A 20,278-nucleotide genomic window follows, 5' to 3' on the forward strand; every position below is an offset into this window, starting at 1 on the left:
CCGCTCACCCGGTACAGCCCAGCACAGCCCGGCACGGCACAGCACAGCGAGCCCCTGCCCTGCGCCCCCCGCACCGCCCGGACCACGCGAGCCGGCCATGGGTAAGCGAGCGCGGCTGCGGCAGAGCCCGCGCCCCGGGGCCGCAGGAGAGCCGCGGCTGCGGGGAGGGTGGGCGCGGGGGCAGGTGCGGGGCAGCCCCGGCGGGGGCAGCGGCAGCGGAGCCGCCTGTTGAGCGCCCCGGCGGAGGCGCGGGGAGGGGGAGCGGCCGCCCCTCCGCCCGCCTCGCTCGGCGCCGCTGCCGCAGAAACTCCGCGCTGGGAGCGGGAGCGGGGACGGGCTCAGGGACACCCTGTCCGGCGGAACAACGGGACCTTGCTCGCCAGCTGCAGAGCGCTCCCTTCCTCTTAAAGTAAATCATTGATGTGGATGATGATAATGATAATAATGCAGAATGCGGGATCTGTAGTTTCGGAGGCGGTTGTACGCAGCCGGCCCGGAGCTTCTGCATCCCGCGGTCCATCCCTCAGACGCCGAGGAAGAGGCGCGCTCGGGCGGCCGGAGCGTGCCCGGGGCTCTCCGCGGGTCTCGGAGCCGCCGCCCGGCGCTGGGGGCTGGCTCGGTGTCCCCGGCTGCCCCTCGGCGTACGGCGGAGCGAGGGGGCGCAGCCCCTCTTCGGCAGAGCCGCGTCCCCAGAGGTGCGGATCGGCTTTTGCCGGGCTGCGAAGTTTGGTCGGCAGAGGGGGAGCAGCCTCGGGGCACGGGCAGGAGAGTGGAGTGGGCAGTGCTGAGCGCTCCCGTGTGCCGGGCGTGATGCACTGGTGTGAGTGAGCACTGGGGAATCCTGCGGGCCCTTGGGATAACGTGGTGCGCTGTTCCCTCGGCTGCGGTGGGTGGAAAGTGGCAACTTTTGTTCCCAAACTTTTGTACCCGGGGAGGGTAGCGCTTGCGGGAGCGTGCTAACGGGAGCAGAAAGGGGGCCCTAGGGAGGGAAAGGTCCGTAGTGCACATGGGTCCGTCGGCAGTCAGCACTCGCCTTCAGCACTCCCATCCTTTCAGCATGGGACTTTTCAGTGTATGGGCTGCTTCCCGCGAGCTCTTTCAACCAACAATACATCCAAATTAATTAAGCAGTAGTGAAAGTTAGGAGGTTTGGAAAAATTAAAGATAGAAAAATACAGCTGTGTCTTTGGTCTGGTTTGCCACTGGCGTATTATTGCTTAGAGGTTGCAACTGCTAAAGCAGAGCTATCAGTGCGTGCCCGAGTGTTAATATGCACATACTGATGCTGGCACTGTCTCTGGTTTTAATTAAGAAGAAAAAAATTAATTACTCAGCCAAAGCTAAAGGAAGCTGACGGAATTCCTATGATCGCTACTTTGTTAAATTAATTCGCATCACCTAATTCCCTAATTTCTAAATGCTTATTAACTGGTTTGTTCCCCAGCTTAGTGAAGATCAGACTCCTCTAGTATTAATGTCTTTTTACTAAGCTTTTTAGAAGTTTTCTATACCCCTTTTAGTGCACAGTAGAGTACTGATTCCTGTAGCCTCAGCAACTCTGATGGTTGACACAAACCAGCTGTATTAGCAGCATCAAAAACCTTATTTTTTGTGTCCATACTCTACTCATTTTTTAGACTATTCTTTTCCTGTGTGAACTTTTGATATTAAATGAAACTGCAAAGTGGGCGGCCTTTCCTCTTGTTTGTATCTTACTATCCTCCTCCTAACTTACACCTTTACTGGCATGGGTTGATGTCCAATAAATCTTGGAATGGGGAGGGAAGAGGGATAGAAACAAAGGAATGTTTTTACTGTCTCATTAAGGGAAGAGTATTGATTTCCATGTAAAATTCTTCTTAAATGTCTTTGCTGCTAAGTGTATGAAATTGGTTTTCCTTCAGTGAATTAAGCTGTTAGCAGTTTGAAATCAAAACGCTGTTTTAAATCTTTGTGAGTGATTCACCTTAAGGAGAAGCCCATCTTTATTTCAGTCTCAATAATCTTAAAAATCCACTAAAGTTAGTCTTGCACATTGTGGGTCTGCAACAGTGTGTGAAGTATATAATTTATGTCCCTATAGAAGGTGTTGTCCTGAATGTAGCAGTTGGGAAAAGGGGAGTAAAGACAAGAAAACTTTTCTTGAACATTTTGCTCATAATGATGATAATAGCAACACAAAATTCCAAGGTCTGCTGAGTTCTTTGCTTAGAAGCATTGTTGGATGACCAAGCTGTGCCTGAATTAATGGCAGTTTGGTCAGTCAGGAGAGGGGACTTGGAGCAGAAATTTCATATGAAGTACTTCAAAAAGAAGTCACAAAAAGAAGCCTTTGTCAGCTGGTGATCCAGTCCCCCATGAATACAACGTTTTGTTTCTGTCATTGCATAACTGTTGCCTTGGCATTAGGTAGACTGAGGCTGATGTGATTGTCTCACCAGGCCTTGTGTGGAGCCCCAGTGCTGTTATTGAGCTCCCTGACCTGATGGCAGGGATGTGTTGGACTGCTTCTCATTAAGACAGCTTGAGTTGTCCTTGCTCACACAAAACTTTTGTGTTGGACTGGCTTACCCAGGCTGGTTTTTGTTTTCCTTTTTGGAGGCTGAGAGCCCTCTGCAGCCATTGTTGTTCTTTGGGCTTTTGGCTCCCTCAGCACTTCTGAAACTTGGGCACCCTATTGCCAGCCCTGGAGAGGGTTTGCACTGGCTGGATGGAGGGTGCTCAGTAAGGACCAGTGCATTGCTTTGAGCATCTCCTCTGAGAAGTCCCACCCACGGGCATTGTGGCACACACTCTCTAAAATACAGTGTTTCACTTAGAAGTGGAATGGTGGGCTGTTATTTTACAAAATGAACAAAAAAACGCAGAAAGTTTTGGTTCCTAAAAGTTTGAAAAGCACAATACAACGTCATTTCTTGCGAACTGTGTGTTTTTGTAATTTTATGCTTTTTCTTCTTTCTACTCTCCAAACTGTTGCTTTTTACTCAAAAGAATAAAAAAGTGGTTGGAGCGATGTGGGTACATATATTATATTTGGGTTGGTTGGTTTTTTGAAAAGAGATACTGAGGAGAACACTGTCTGCAAAGAGGGGATGAAATTTTGCCTGTCTTTCTGTGGGTTCTAGTCCCATTTCTCGAAGTTCCCGTGCAGGAAGTGCTGCCTTGTGGAGCCTTCAGGGGACTCCCAGAGGTGTCACACTGGGGCCGTCTCCTGTTCTTCACCCCTTCTCCAGCCCATCCAGCTCTATCAGCAGTACTTGCTTCTGTGTCCCTCAGTTCCTCCCTGAATCCTAGAGCAGACCATCCCTTTCTTGTAGGCATTATCTTCAGGAGTTCCAGCTTAGGGGCTGTTGCCACCCAGAGAAATGGTCCTTGCTTTTAAATTAAATGTGTCTGAAGTAGGTTCAAATATTCCCTAAACCAGGCTTTCTTCTTATAAACAGTTGGGGACAAATCCTGAAAGAGACAGTCTACTTTCTTTCTATACAGATATACATTTCATTCAGTTAGGAGCTGAAATCTTTAGTGTCTAACATTAATAGTAAAATCTGATTAGCTTTGGTCATTGAGGGTGGCTGGATTTCAATTGTCAAATGGTGTAGTCCATATTTCCTGAAAACATACACCTCTTAAACATATTTAACCTTATTCTTATTAAAAGAAAAGAAACTAATATTAAATTTGTCTTCTCATAAAACCTGTGGAATACAAAATTTTATACTGCTGCCCTTCCTCTATCTCCACAGCACATGTTTGTGCTGTTAAAAGGTACTTAATTTGCCTTCTCACTATAATCCTTCTTGTCTGAGAAGGAGGTGGAGGAGAAAATGTTGTGTATCTTAAACAATCTGTGTTTTCACTATGTTTACAGGTTCTTCCTCATCCTCTCTTTTTAAGTGTGTGGTTCTGTAATACAGGATATCCTCCATCCTGTGTGTTAATTCTGTGTCTGATAGATCTTGAATTGTTACATTTCAGAAGAACCTACTGGGTGATAAATTGCATCCCAGGGAGGTCTGAACTGTCAGTGCCTGCTTGCCTGTCTTTTCAGAGTGTTTATGGAATTTTTAAAACCAGTTGGAAGTCTCCAGGTGTCTTCTAATCATAGAATATTTTGGTTTGAGCTTTAAAGATCAATTAATCCAACCCCTCTGCTATGTGCAGGGATGTCTTTTCACTTGCTCAAAGCCCAGCCTAGCCTGATCTTGAACACTTCCAGGGAAGGAGCATCCAGGGATTGGGGATGCACAACATTTCTGAACAATATTCAGTAATATCTAAAGTCCTTATTCTAAAAAAATAAGTCCAGCGTCCATTTCAGGATAAGGTGAAAAAAACCTTGACACCAAACCCACTTCCTGGTATCTCTTTTTTTTTCCTCCTGCAGCAGTATCACGTTATCTGAGTGCTGCACATTTTCATTAGCGAGGATTTTCTTTTCTCTGAGGTACACAGTTGTTGAAGGCAGGTGCAAAATAACTCCTCTTATTGTATTTCCACTGATAGTTTTTGGTTAGAAATGTGTTGTCTTTTCAGAAGTGGGAGAGCACTGTATCCAGTGACATTTCCCTGAAGCAGAGCATTTGCCGGGTGAGCCGCTGTGCGTTGCTGCGTTGCCTCGCTCCCCACCATGGCTGCTCTTCCCACTGATGGATTTATTTCTCTTCTGTTTTCCCTCCCCCACGGGCACCCCAGCTGTGTGTGCCCTTTGCCTTCCTCAGACACGCACGCAGCTGGTCCCCATGAGTGCCTGCCCTGCACTGCCCAGGCAGCACAGCACCTTCCCCCTGTGGGCAGCTCCTCCAGCCCACCTGTGAAAAATTCTCTTTGTGGCCCCACAGTGTTAATGTTGTGGAAGGTGATGGAGCACATGGCATCCCGCTGGAGTTCCAGTCTGGTGAGGTGTGTGGTGAGAAATTTGGGAGCTCATTCTCCAGGGTTTGCTTAAGCACGCTTGTGGTTGCATTGGCTTGATAGAAATCAAGATTCTTTCTGTTCTTCCGGCTGTTTCCTTAAAATCCATTTGTGTATACCAGTGCCTCTGGGTTTGCACTGGTGTGAGCAAATGTAAGGAAAGTTAGTTTAGTTTCCACGTGGAACATCAAAGATGGTTTATTCAAGTGATGGGTCCCAGCTGAGCCTGCAAGCTTCTCCCTGGAGAGGTGCAGAATCCTGCACTGGCAGGATTACTGGGTCCATACCCACAGTGCTCAAAAGACAAAACAGAGCCCATCACATCCATCTCCTAAGTTGGCTTCTTCCAGGTCATGTGCAATGTAGCCTGTGGCCCAAAGGAAGCAAATTTGGCTTGGCAGTCCCCAGAGAGGAATCCACGTCTCCTGATCCTTCCCCAGCCTTTATTCTGCAGGCAGGGGTGATTTTGAGATAGCAGGGATAGCTGTGCCAGTCCAGATCCTGTCAGCCCTCCCTTGTAAACACAGTGGGCATCAGTGGAGATGTCACCATTCAGCATAACAAGTAGGTAGCATCCTATGTACCACTTAATTCTGTGCTGTTTGCTGCTTTCTATTGCTGCTCTGTCTTGGTGCTTTGGCAGTCTTCCTCTCCATAATTATTTGTCTCTTGGGTTTTAGGCTCAAAAGCTTGCATGGGGAGTTGTGGCTTGGGAAACATTTACAAGCAACACAAAGAACTGTGAGAATTCAACATCTTTTGTTCTCCCTGGTTTTGGAGCTCTTTGATGAGCAGCAAATTTCAAAATGTGAATGGAGCTTGTGTTTCATTAACAGAAGGATGTGCCTGCCACAGAGCTATTGATAGGCACAAACCTCAGTGCCTTTCTCTGCATCACTTTTGGGCATATTTGTTTTATGCTTTGATAGTTGTGTGCATGGCACACTTGGAAATTGTTGCCTAGAATTGTATGTACAGAGAAGGACTCTCAGAAATGTACTTTAATATTTGGGATTTTTTTTTTTTTCCTGTGGGGAGATGTTGAAAAGGACTGTGGTTCAAAGCTAGCTGGGACTTGGGTCACGAGCAAGACTGGATTTCATGAACTGATTTGAAGTATCCAGTGTAAGATACAGCCTTCATAATTTTGTTTGGTTTTTTTTTAATGTCTCAAGTTCATAGAACAATTGTTTCATATTGCAGCCTAAAGCTCTTGTCTTTGAATACACTCTTTCAATGCTAGTAGAAATAAAAAATTGCCCTGGTGTAAACCATACATAAATCAGAGCTGGATTGCACTGAAGGAGAAAGCAGGGCAAAAGTTTTGCAGGAGTAAGGAAGCAGCTGGCTTGCCTTCCAGGTGCTGGTTTGTGGATAAACAGACAGAAAGGACACCTTGTGTTAACAATGCAGCTGGTCAGGAGATCCAAACCCAGCGTAAGAGTGGGAGTTCAGCCAGAGGAGGTTTATGTTTTGAGTCGTGTGCTGGTTTTCTCAGTATTGGACACATACACTTGTGTTTATAGGTTGTTTTGCTGAGCTGGGGCAGTGCAGCCTGCCCTGGTGGCTCACTGGGGAGGAATCTGACTGCCCCCTGCCTTCTGACCCCCTTTGGGAGCCCACTCGGCCGTGGGGCTGCTCTTGGGTCTTAGCTAGGGCTTCAAGAGAGATTTCACACATATAATTCCATGGGTTTATATGTGTTTTCTGATTGGGCACAAATGTTTCATGGCATAAAACAGTGCTTTCATCAACTTAAGACTTCTTTTTAAAATTTCTTAAGTTCAAGGTTTGGTGAATTTCTGTAAGGATTTTCTGGAATGGAGTCCTTGGCACACACCATGCCAACAAACACCATGCAAGTCTGAACTAGTGCAGAGCCCTGGCTGGATCTTCAATACTTTTTTGTAAATTCTTCACTAAAGTAGTTTTAATTTTCTTGTTATCTGTGTTTTCTATATCCTATATTTGTAGTTTTCTTTTTCCTAGCTTTATTTTTTTTGAAGGAATAACTTTTGGAAGGTTTTAAGCGATTGCTACTTGTGTCTAAACTTACGCTTTTGTTACTAAAACTGTTGACATAAATGTCGTGCACTTTCCCAAACAAAAGCGTAAAATGAGTTTTTGTATTTGTTAAGCACACAGCTGAAAATAAGTCTGCCACATGTAGCTTCCCTTGTGGGAAATTAAATGCTTTTCTTGAGCTGTTTAGGCATGCATTAAAAAAAAAAAAAGTCACGAGGAAATAGAGATGTCTAGTGGGAGTATTTTGGAGTTTTTTTGGTGCAAGCACAGGGATCTGCTCCAGCACATCTGTCAAGAACCCACGACTTGCAAGGTGTGAAAACAAGAACACTTAATGCAACATCTGCTCATGCTCTGTGATGGGCACAGGTACAAAAGCCTTGAAATCTCTGAGATATTTGTCATGCCTTGTCAAGGGATGTAACAGAATCCAGTCCATACAATTGTCTCTTACTGCCTGCTCTCCAGCCAGGGAAGTTCTTGGGCACTAAAGCTGGTAACAGTTACATTGAGCCAAAGTTTTGTATAAGCCAGTGCAAGGAATGCAGTGCAGAGAGGGCTTTGCTATGTGTGACTGATGCAGCCCATTATTTCCCTTATGCAATGTTTACCTTCACTTCATAGACATTTCCCCCATACTGTGCTGAAATTGAAATGGTGATTTGTCTGATGAAATGGTAGTTGTCTGATGAAAATCTCCCAATTCAGATTATGCCTGGAGACTTAAAGAAATAATGACGTGGAATAAAAAATATCCAGCAAATAATTTTTGCTTGGTTTAGGCTGCAATTATTTGTTTCGCCCTTTAAATTATTTTAAAGCAGTTTGAAAATACCAGTTTTGCTCCTCAAACTTTATCTAGGAGAAGCATACAGTAGATACTTAATCTTTAACCTTCTCCTGAAATTCTTTGACATTTTTCATGTTATCTTGTTATTTGCCACTGATATGGTTGCAACACCATGCTTGAGAAATTGTTGTAATCTACCACATACTAAATTCCTCTTATTCCTCAGTGGAAACCTCAGAAAAGGAAAAAAAAAAAAAAAAAAAAAAAAAAAGAAGGAGTAAAAAAACTCTTGAAAACGCTGATTTAAAGTAGCTGTGGCAGACTGAAGGTAGGTATTTGAGGAGTGGGTGGAACTGAAACAAAACACAAATGAAGTAGCAGCCCGACTCAAGACTCAATTGATTTCATCCTTAAACAGTCTACAGATTTCATTAAAATTATTTTATTTTCCTGTAAAACTTTATTTGTGGATTTTTTGATGTTTCCTATGGCTGTCATCATAAAATCTGCTGACTTGTCCAGAATGGCTTAGGCTGTTTCCATTATCCTCGCAGAGAGGAAGTGCTGGATATCATGGTCAAACCTTGTTCCTTCCCTCCCTCTAGGCTGCTTTAGGTTTTTTGGACAGGGATGTGTGTGGGTAGATAGTTCCCTGATCCCCTTATTCCTGTTGGCATTTGATCCTCCACTGCAGACTTCCTCCATGAAGTCCAGAAGTGCTTGCTGGTTTTTCACACGTGGTAGGTGAGCGCAGCTGTGACTGTGACTTGTGCTTCCAAGTGAGGGATGTACCTCTCTGAGAGACAGAAAACAGGAGTGGCTTTAAAAGAAACAGCTTTAAAATAAACAGAAAATCAAGAGATGCTTTCTTAAAGCAAAATTAAGTGCTTTACTGGAGGGAGGTTGGAGTCTTAGATTTCTATTTCCACAGTAACAAAAAGGCATGGTACATGTGGAATATTAAGTTTTGTTGCCAAGGCTAATGGAAATGTCCCAGCTGCTGTTAAAACCTGACATATAACTGTGTTAATTACTGCACACTGAGTCTTCCGTTCCTATAAGAACATGCAAAAAAAAAAGGTTCAGGAAAATGGCAGGGTAGTTACAGTCAGCACTAGTTACTTGTCCCCCTTACAAAAACACATTTAGTTGATAAAAATGCTTTGTTTCATGTTTGATTAGTTGATCTTAGATAGCATTGGTATTTTTTGGCTGTAAAGATACCTGCAAAATTGGTCAGTATGATGGCTGTAGGATAGCTATCGACTTTCTGAAGATTACCTACCCTCTTAGAAAGAACAATGTTCAAAGTGATTAAAAAATTAGAAATGTTCCTTATTTGCCACAGAGTTGTTGGGGTTTATCTGAGGGATGAGAATGGAAACAATACCCGAGTTTCTGTTGAAAAGAACCCAAAGAAACCCTACCAGTTATTTGGAATTGGAGCATCTTTGTTCATTCGTTGTTCCTCCAGCCTGCTGACGGGGCTCTCTGTGCAGGACTCCTGAGAAGAGGCTGAGGAGGATGTGCTGGTTTTGGCCAGGACAGAGGTATTTTCTTTGCAGTAGCCATGAGGGGGCAGAGCCTGGAGTGTGGGTGCATCTGGGTCGCTATTCTGTACCTCCCACATCACTGCCAGGGATGGAAGCAAGGGGCTCCTGCTCCTGGGAGGAAGGTGGGCATGGCTTGCAGGGTGGGGAAGTGTGGCACGTGGAGGGTCTCTGCCACTGTTTTTCACTGTCCCAGGCTCGGTGAGCATTTTTGCCTGTTATACACTTCCTTTATTAGTGTTGTTACTGGTACTGTTCCTTTTCTTATCTCGCTGCTGTTTCTAGTAACTTGTTCTTATCTCAACCCATAATCTCTTCCTTTTGTTTCCCACCAGAGTGGGGGAGGAGGGGAGTGGTTCATTTTCTTTCTAGTGGGAGTACTATATTCGGGAGTGCCCTTCCTAAACCAGGACAGTGGACTTCATAAGATGACACAGAAGGGGAAAAGCAGTTCTCCAGCCAAAATGTGAGTTCCCAAAGCATTCCTTGCTCTTTCCCATCACATAAGTCAGGTTTATCAATTCAGAGAATGCCATCATGCTTGTTTAAGTTCTCGTCTACTGTAATCCTTTTAAAAATACTTGGTCCTTAAAACTCTTGTTTTTTAGGGAAGAGAGTGGTAAGATTAGTAGGAGGGAAGCATGCCTTTTTCCTTCCATATGTGTTGGTGAGCGTGACTGCTGTGCCCACTTCCCACATGGTCAGTAGTCTGTCTTCTTCTGCATGTGTGAAACATCCCTTATGTTGGCTCCTGTACCTTGTAAATAAAGTGTTTCTATTGCCTCACTCAGAAAATATGTCAAGCTTTTTGTTACATATGCTTCATTGCTCCGACACTTGAGCTTTGCATTTGCATGTGGTTCTTAGATCTCTATGGAGAGAGATTTATTCTCCCTATCCAAGTTTAAACAGGAAAACAATTATGGACTTGTAGGATGGTTTGGATTGGAAGGTGCCTTAACGATGATCCAGTTCCAACTTCCCTGCCGTGGGCAGGGACATCTCCCACTAGAGCAGAGCTCCATCCAGCCTGGCATTGAACACTTCCAGGGATGGAGCATCCACAACTTCCTTGGGAGACCTGGTCACAGAGTCTCAGTACCCACACAGTAAAGAATTTCATCCTAGTGTCTACTCTAAATCTGCCCTCTTTTCAGTTTAGAGCATTACCCCTTGTCCTTGGTAAAGGGTCCCTCCTATCTTTTCTGTAGGCTCCCTTCAGGTACTAGAAGGTGCTACAAGATCTCCCCAGACCTTCTCTTCTCCAAGCTAAACAGCCCCAGCTCTCTCAGCCTGTCTTCATAGGATGCTCCAGCCCTCTGCTCACCTTTGTAACCTCCTCTGGACCTGCTCCAAAGGGTTAATGTCCATCCTGCCTTGAAGGTGCTGCAGCCCAGAGCTGGGTGCAGTGCTCCAGCTGGGCTATCACACTGCCAGAGCAGAGGGGCAGACTTGCCTCCCTCAACCTGCTGGCCATGCTGCTTTTGTACAGCCCAGAGCACAGCTGGCTTTCTGGGCTGCAAGTGTACACTGCTGGTTCAAAGTTGGTTTTTCATCCACCAGCAGCTCAGGTCCTTCTTGGCAGAGCTGCTTTCAGTGCACTCATCACCTGGCCTGTATGCATGGTTGGTTGCCCTGACCCAGGTGCAGGACCTTACACTTGGCCTTGTTAAGCAAATAAAATGGCCTTTATTTGCCATTTTAACACTATTTTCTCGTGTCAGGCTAAATCACTGACATCACTGCAGTATCCCAGAGTTCAATTTATCCTGAACTGTTGCTTGTAGTCCCAGAGACACTCAGCATAGCCAGAGACATTTTGTGCTCTCAGGTGACTTCCACATCATGAGTGGATGTGTAGCACTAACCTGTGCTCTTCTGTGGCAGACACAGACAGAACTGTGACACTTGAAGCCATCAGGCTTGGCAGCTGTTGTGTGCCCTGCTTTGTCCTGAAGGGGACAGCTGGGAAGAGCACCCTGGTGACAGCCTGCATCCCAGGCCTTCCACAGCACTTGGGATGTACCGTGCCAGTGCTTCCTGCTAGGAGATACTGACAATTAATTAAAGTCCTTCCCCTAGGTCATCATGACTTTACTTTGCACTTACTCAGAAATTGCCTTTCTTCCTTGAGTGTGACCTGCCAAGGCAGCTGTGTTTCTCTTAAGCACTGAAGTTAATGATACAAACCATGAAGCTTGAGAGGAGGAGATAAGGATTCCAGCACTTCTTAGCTGTGTGCTCACTGTCAGCATCCCTTTTGTGGGAGACCAGAAGGATCAGGAGATTTTGTGGCTGCAGGACAAAGTCTAGGCCATGGCTTGGACATCTGTGGTGCTTTCTGCAGTGGCTTTTGAGGAGGGTCCTCATATGGCCTTTCTGGGCTTAGTATGAAAGAAGACAAGCTTTCTTTTTTCTCCTGGTGTCTTTTTGTTGTTTGTTCTTTTATTTGTTTGTTTTGTTAATGAAGCACAAAGGAAAATACACTCTTCAGATGGAACAGTAACATTGCATAAGAGGGTTCTCCTTGAGTTTGTGGTGCTGCTGACACACTCGTTGGCTCCATCAAGCCCTGTGGAGGAGGTGTCACCAGAGGGTAATGACAATGTGCTATGTGTGTGTATGTGCTATGGCACCAACTGCAGAGTGTGGAAATCTGGCAGTGCTCTGCCCAGCTGTGTGGCTTCTGTCCTCTCAGGGTTATGTGGTAACCTAAACTTAACCTCTGTTCACATAATCCTGAGCTGGCTGTTTACTCAATCACACACACAGACTTTTTCATTTCCAGTTTTGCTTGGGAACACCAGCTCTTTGGTCTCTTTTCACGTGTGTGGGCTCACCTGCTTTGGCGTGGTAGGAGTTTGCTCGAGAAGCGCCTTCCCAAACGTTAGCCCGGCGCTGCGTTCCCTGCAGAGCCGTGGAAGAGGCAGGGCAGCAGCTGCCAGCAAGAATCACCACCATCTTTTGTTTCCCTCATAGCTATGGTGACCTGGGTGTGAGACCAGGAATGTATGCGCTGGAGATGATTTAAGGAAATGTGCAGCACTGCATGCTAATTGATTGGGGTCGTGGTGCTCACAGGATAAGTGCAGCAGCTTCCTGCCTCCCAAGTGGTTCCTGTGGTTCTGATGTGAACCTCTTTGGCTCGTGCCAAGAAAATAAAACTGCCTAGTAATTAAAATTAACCTGACCTGCTTTAGAAGAGCCTGGTTTGAATTAGGGCATGATTATTAACTCTAGCACTATTTGGCTTTGCTAAGTCTTTCCCTTTGCTTGCATTTCCTGCCATTCCATCAGCTCAGTAACTGGGGGAATATCTGTTCATTTGAGACCCCTCATCTCATATAGAGGAGGAGGAGGAGAGCAAGGCTTGGCTGGCACAAAGCACAAGCCTTGCTGGGACCCTGTCGGGGCACAGGGCTCGCTGGCTGACAGGGTCTCGTGCTGTCCCATCTGCAGAAAGCCAGCGCTGTGGGAGTAGAAAACGGGGGGAGAGAGAAGATAACTTTGTGTGCATAACTGGCCTGAAAGCTGATCTTCTCATGGGTATCTAAAATAGTTAACATAATTGGGCTGCCTGCAGTTTACTGCATTAAATCCAAGTCCTCTGAGCTTTAAGGGTATTGTCTTTTATATCTGTGTGTGGGAAATTCAAGAAAAGCAAGAGTGCAACAGAGTTTTAATCTCAAACCATGCAAGTTTCATCAGTTTGAAGGCTCAAAGTCCCTTGCTTGTGATTTTTGTTCCCATGAGCTGGACGATGTGCCTATTTTTTCTTTATATGTAGATGACACCATTTTAATGTCTCTTCAAGCCCTCTTTGTTGGCTGGGTAATAGGTGAGCAGGAGTTTTCATAGAAAAAATGCAGTGAAGCCTTTTTGAAAAGGAGCATTCTGCATCTGGCTGTCTTTCCATCAGGTCACAACTACAGAGTGACAGTGTCAAGGTCTCTTATATGATAGCTGTGCTACTTCTTTTCCAAGGCATTTTTCAGACAGGAGCCATTGGGAGCTGCCAAAGTGTTTTCCCAAATTCTTCCCTGGTGTGGTGCCTGTATGCCCTGATGCTCCTGCCTTGTTCTGCTGTGCCATACAATGGTAAGGTCCTCCATGACTGATCTCTGGTGATGGAGTGAATATTCTTCTTTTTTCATTGTTTGTTTGTTTTTACAGTGTTTAAAAAAGTTGTCGTTGGCAGAAAAACAAAACCAGTAGGATTATTTTTTGATCCAAACAAGCAGAATATTTGAATTAGAAAGGTCTTTCTCTCAAAAAACTGAAATATTTTTTGGGAAAAAAAAAAAGGTTTAACATGCACATTGTGTTATGCTGTCCTTTTTTTCCCTCTGAAAGAATTGTCTCTGCAGTTAAATGAAAATGATCCTTAGTTTGAAGGCTTGTATTGGACAGACCTTCAGCTTGGGAACAATTGGAAAGGAAAGCAAATGTGTGAGTTGTACAGAGAGGCTGTGGTTTTGGCTCCGGTTTTCCCTGATTCTTCCTTTGAAGTTCTAATTTATCTTTAGAAAGCATGAGAAATTAGAGGTCACTAAACATAATTTTCCGCGCTCCTACAAAATCATTAACCACTGATGATACCTAAACATGGCAGTCCCTTCTCCCTTTTTGAAGAATCACATTTTTGCAAGATACCATTAACCCCCACTAGCTGTAAAAGAGAGCATCTCTTTGATGTCTCCTTTCTTTCTGTGCGAGGATCAGTGTCCTTCAGAGAGCTGCAGATGCCTGGTTCTTTAACACTGCAAAATCTTTGCTCTTGGATCCTGCTCCTATCCAGCCATTGTCTGTTGTAGTCTTTGAATGCTGAAAAAAAAAATCACAAGACTTGCTATTATTTTGGAGGCTTTTGTTTGCTGTTTGTTTTCTGAGCATTTAGTGGCTGGTACTTACTTCAAATTTTCCTTCTTCCATGGTGATGAATGGAATTTTTTTTTTTTGGTTTTGTTTTTGGTAATAGAAGATGAAGGCTTTCATGTATGCTTCAGAACTGGGACTTGAGCTGGGTACCAGATCTTGATAAACTTGCTGATGGTATTGCAAGAGGCAATTCAAGTGTAGCTGGCGTGTTTCTTCTTGTGAAACTCTGGTACCTTTGCTGTTGCTTTGGGAAAAAAAGGCTCAATGTGTTCTGCTCTACCTGCCCCTGCTTTTTATGCTCTTCTCTTTTGTACAGGGATTACTGTTGCAGATCTATAGGAAAGCACAAACCCTAGGCAAACACTGAGCCTCCAGAGCCTATGAGAAACCTATGTTTTAAGGAAACATATTTGAAAGGAAGTTGTGGAAACAAAAGAGGGATCTCTTTTTTTTGGTAGGTAGTACCTGTTTGCTGTCTGGAGGAGAAGTGCTGTGGTATACCACAGGGACAGTACATTTTGAATTCTGAAAATACTCTGAAATGGGTTTCTTCTCCCATCTCTTCCACCTAGTCAGAGAAGATCTTGCTATTTATTTTCTTTATTTGAGTGGTGTTTTATGTTTGTCTGATACTTCAGTGCATTCCCTGTTCGGTCATTAAAGAGGCTCCATCAGTTGTTACATCTTTGTTACAAATGTGTAGTTTAATACCAATAAATTTGAGAGTGTGGGAATGGGGATTTTCATAGTATGCCATTAAGGAAGTGTTTCAAGACTGATGTAAGGGTCATATTCTTTTGCTCTGCAAGCTCTGCATTTTTCAGGCAAACTCTGCCATAACAGAGCAGTTAGGAAGCAGTGGTTAGTGGGTCAGACAGGCCCAGGGGGCTAAATTGGGGTTTGCTCAGCCAAATGTTAGTGCTTTCTAATCAACGCTGAATTTTGCGTGCAACGTTCTCTTCCTTCCCCAAAGCCATAGCAAAAAAAAAGGGTGTTCAATTGGGTCATGCACAACATCTGTCCTTTGCTAAAGCACTTAGGGAGGTACCCCAGTGAGGAAGAGAAGCTGCCTATAGCTCCTGTTAGAGCATCTTCTCACCACAGCTGCCAGTGAAAATCTGTGTGCAGTCCTCAAACCCCAATTTAGAAGGAAAAGGAGAATTTCCTTTCAGATTTTGTGCTGCATTATTACAACAATTGCAAAATTCCAATAAAACTGTGTCATGAAAATTGGGAGTGCAGTTAATTTGCAGCACTGTGAAATAATTGCATAGGTTTCTTTTCGCCCTGTTCAGCTTCCTAAGGTGTTAGGCTGCTTCACACTAAGGAATTGTTTTGTCAAATCTCTCTGCTACCACCTGTTCAGTCTCCAGTAAATGTAATTAATGTGATGGTATGAATGACAGAGGCTTTGGCCTCTTTTGTCTAGAGGGTTTATGTATTCTCCACCACGGACTATGTGTTAATTGGGCTATCCTGATAAGTTTCAATTTGCTTTTGTACCGGCCTTTTTTGACAAAAGGCTCCATGGAGGCCAATTTAACTTTTTAAAAGTTCATTGCAGTTAAAAAGCCTCAGTGAACATACATTGCAGGCATCTTTGATTTGAAGTTTTTAAGTTCAGCTGAACTTCTTCCAATTAATGGGAGTTTATTAAATTCATCACCCAAAGCAGGCTGAGTCTGTGCTGTGTATTTTAAGCTAAGAATCAGGATTTACTGGATACTTACTGGTGGCTGCTGCAAAGGAACATAAGAGCAAAAACTGGTGATTTTCTTTTTAAAGTTCTGAAGTAATTCACTTCCATGAAATGAAATATGAGGATCTGCTTTGAAGGGACTCAAGGATGATTGAAGTCCAGCTCCTGGCCCTTCACAAGTCCAAGAGTCACACCATGTGGGTGACACTGTTGTCCAGTCATTTCTTGAGCTCTCTCAGGCTTGGTGCTGTGAGCACTTCCCTGGGGAGCTGTTTCAGTGCCCAGCCACCCTCTGGGTGAAGAACCTTTTTCTAATATCCTGTCTAAACTTTCCCTGTCACAACTTCGTGCTGTTCCCTCGGCTGCTCTCACCAGTCACCAGAGAGAAGAGAGATCACAGCCTGCCCCCTGCTTTCCTTCATGAGGAAGCTGTGGACTGCTGTTGGAAAGAACAGGAGAGTTAACCTGCTTTGGCCTGTTTTGGGTGAAGAACTTAAAAATAAAAGCAGTAATTGTTTTTAGGGGGTGTTTTTCTATGAAATATTGTGGCAGTGGATGACTTTCCTCCGAAAGGTCCAAAGCCAAACAGTTTTAAAGGTAATAAAGATTGAAGTGGATAGCTCCTCTCTGGAAAGCCTGGACTAGTTGTCTTCTCATAGTGCTCAGTGCTCAAGCTGCAGAGAGGCAGTGGGTGCAAGTCTGAAAGTATATAATGCATATTGATATATAAAAGTATAAAATGCATGTTGATAAAACCCAGAAACGCTAGAACACAGACCCAAATGCACATTTATTGAAATAACTGACCCTCAGAGGAGAGCTGTGTTTCAGAGTGCAATCTGTTAGCGTCCCATCCTGATTAGTATGAAAGTTTGTCCCAGTTCAGCAGTGCACTGATAGACAGGTCTCCTCAGATGCACCAGCAAGCAGCCCTGTGAGCTTGAGAGGCAATACTCGGTGCACTCGGCAGCAGAACATACGAGGAGTCTGCTTGCTCGGGGTCTCTGTGTGCATGCTCGTGTTAAAAGACATGTTGGAAAACACCCGTGCACAGCAGGCAGAATTTAGCTGATTTGGGACTTTGCAGTAGTGATTTATTGCTATTGCAAATGCTTGCTTTCTTCAATGGACAGGAAAAGTCATATTTTGTGTTAGAGGCAGGAAAAAAAATGGTTTGGAGCAGTGTATAAAGCATGGCTTGGAATAATGTTTATTTGGCTGAAATATTGCATTAAAGACCAAATGAAAGACTTCCTTAGCTTCATTTTTCAGGTAGGTAATTACAGAAGTATGCATTGGTATGTGATAATCCAGGAAACAACTTCTAATTATAATGAAATCTACGAAGCATGATTTATGCTAGGAGCGCAATCTTGGAGATGTGATTGAAGATCACCATCATGGAAATGAAGTACAGTGCAATTTGGATACAAATTATTAAGCTTATGCAGAGAAATTATTTGTGAAAGCATGATTACTGGCCCCTAACAGATGTTTCTGGCTAGTAATGGGGCAGTGTGCATACAAAGTTTGACTTGGAATTCTTTTTCTCTTTTCCAGAACCATGCAACACTTAGTTTTTCCAACTCTGTTTTTACCGCTGGTTTCTATCTAGTAACCAATTGTAATAAGAAAAAAACTTGGTCTGTGGTGAAAATTGTAGCATAATTTCAAATGTTATGCTGTTTCATAGTTGCAAAATACATTAATTAAAAACCAGAGCTTCTAACAGTCACGTATGTGTTGGGAAGTACTGTATTGATTACAGATTACAAGGACTGCAGCTGAGCAGGATTTTCTGAGCTGCATTTTTCACTCTTTTATAAAAATGCAGAAACACCCCCAGATGTGAGTTAATTTTTCAGTAATGAAATGCTAACAATTACTTTTATTGCAACCTTCCTGGGTAATAATCCTTCTGCAGATCACTACCCTTGTATGTGCATCTAATGGTATCAATTAATGCTGTAATACAGACACTATTTCAAAACTGCATTAGATTGTGAATAAACTTTCATCTCTGAAATGATGAAACTCCTTTAGATATACCCATACTTAAACCTACATGTAGCAGCTAGGTGGCAGAAACTGTGCCTTTTTAAAATAAAGTGGCACTATAAATGCAGCAGTGTTGCTTTGTAGTGACTGCTCAGTTTCTTTAAAAGGAAAAATTTTATGATACCTTTGTATTGCCAGAAATGTGTCCTTTGAGAAGGCAACAGTGAGCAACTTCCTTCAGTTTTATTGATGGTACCTTTTCTCTACGTGGTCAGAAGTACATTCTTCTATTGCATACCTGCCATCTACGTGTTTATAAAAGAAAAATAGCTGAGATGTCACCTTGTGCTTTTATAATTGTGGCATTCTCAGTGTGTGCTGCATCATTTACCTGTCACACCTTGCACACCTATATACATATAACAATAAACATGAGAGTGTGCCCCTGTAGAACAGAAGCCTAGGGTGTTAACTATTTAAAAGCAGGGACTGTTTCATGGGTTTGCTTATCAGTGATGGCCCAGTCTGCTGGGTTTTTTTCTCTGCATAAAACATTGGCCCAGCAATGTGTGAAGGTGCTGTCTAATCTGTGAGCTACCTGTGCTGTGGCAAGAGCAAATAATATTTCAGCATGCACCATCTTATCAAAGTTACACAAGTTAGTTTGTTTTAAGAGTCCAGTAGACTTACTGAAGAACGACTAAGTTATTTTGTGTGACAGGCTGGGAAATAAGTGCCTCGTTACAAAATGGGGTATTTAAGAAAATGCTTGAGGATGCAGAACTTCTGACCTCTCTAAATGAACACTTCATGTGCAACAGCTCCCTTAACTCTTGGCTTTCCAATGAGCTTGATTTCTTAACAGCCAGGTTGGTTAGAATTTGCAACACATGCAACAAAGTGGTTGATTTGTCCTGATGTTTAACCTTCATTAAATGGGACACTAAATAGGATTGGATAACTTTACTAGACTCAGAAGACAACATGCAAGTTTTCCTCATAGCTGAAATTGTCAAGAGCACGGTGTGCTAAAGGGCACTGCGAGGGATTAGTGTATCTCACGTGCATTGAACATTGAGGAACACAAGTCTTACATGGCAGTTGAATAATTTGTAGGATTATTGTAAAGCCCTTTCAGTCACTCTTGTTTTTTAATGTCAGTTTTACACATTACCATTATTGAGAGAGCATTATGTTTTTGACTTCAGAAAGTGCTGTCTGAATAAAATGTTCTTGAGAATCTTCTTCTTTATAAGAACAAGCATATTGACTTAGCAAAATGCTAAGCTGTTCATTAAGGCAATATGCTGTAGCCGCCAGCCTCAAGTGATTTACATGAATTTGAAGTCATAGCTGTACCTGTTTCTTGGGTTTATGGCTTTGAGCAAGTGAGTTGAATTCTTTTAGCCCACTTCTCATTCATTTGTTTACGTATTCAAGGTGCTTTATGGGCAATTATTGTCTTCAAAATGCTTCAGTGCCTAAATGGAGGGTGATGCTGAAGAAGTTTCTCTGTGGAAACACGTGACTCAGAGTTGCAGCTTTTATTCATACTTGTTTTTAGCGTTATCAGCTAGTGTGAGTGTTTGCACTCTCCAAAAGAGTGATGATGTGTGAAAAGGCTCATAAATCACATCCCTCTGGTTTCTTCTGTTGCAACCATGCAGTGGAAGACTGGAAGGCAAAATGAGCTGTAGCTGAAAAAGAGGCATTACCTTGCCTTTAAGAAACCAATGGCAGATTTTTCCTGCAGTTTAGTTTCCTTCCAACATTCTCGTGGCACTGTCCTCTCTTTCTACGTGTCTAAATATGAAAGACTTATAGTTTTTTATAATTTCAGAAGAGACAGACAAACAAGATCCAAACAAGATCACAAAACAACCCCCAAAAACTCAGCAAGAAAAAACTGTGCAGAAGTCCACTGCCACTGCTCTCTTGGGGTGCTTCCACCTCTGGAGCTTCAGAAATACAAAACGTGTCCCTGCTGCCTACCAGCCTGTAATTGGTTTGTGTTCACATGGGAAGGCTGAGTTCCATGGTCATCCAGACAACAGGGAGATCTCAGCCTCTGCTACGTGACTGAGAAGAGGTGGCAGACAGGGTTTAGGGTTTTGAAAAGACTTGCTGCATTTCCTGGAGTTCGTATGCTTGGCTACTCTTGAATGGAGAAGCTCTTGTACTCCTTCCTGGTCTTGAGACATGCAGTCCCTTCCTCTTTGTTTACCCATCTTTAAAAATTGAGTTTTTCCTTGTGCTCTGCTGGTAAAGTTAGTGTTCTCTGTCAGTGGCCATCCAAAGGAAGGCAGAGAGCCTGCAGCTGGAGCAGGGAGGAAGTACATCTGCTGTGGGGCCCTAGCCCCTGCCCCACTGGTGACTGAGTGACCTGGGTGAGCAGGGGGATTGCACTTAGGGATGGGAAAGGCT

At 43.8% G+C, this 20,278-nt stretch overlaps 1 protein-coding gene across 1 annotated transcript in view; it reads left to right on the forward strand.

Moving 5' to 3' along the window:
• The window catches only part of GPM6B (glycoprotein M6B), a 106,301-nt gene continuing 86,023 nt past the window's right edge, over nucleotides 1-20,278 (forward strand). The window contains exon 1 of the mRNA XM_084226147.1: nucleotides 1-101. Coding sequence (XP_084082273.1) covers nucleotides 98-101 — 4 coding nt within the window. The 5' untranslated portion in view covers nucleotides 1-97. The remainder of the gene's footprint in view (nucleotides 102-20,278) is intronic.

Source organism: Fringilla coelebs (genome assembly GCF_963513975.1).
Source record: "Fringilla coelebs genome assembly, chromosome: 2".
NCBI lineage: Eukaryota > Metazoa > Chordata > Aves > Passeriformes > Fringillidae > Fringilla > Fringilla coelebs.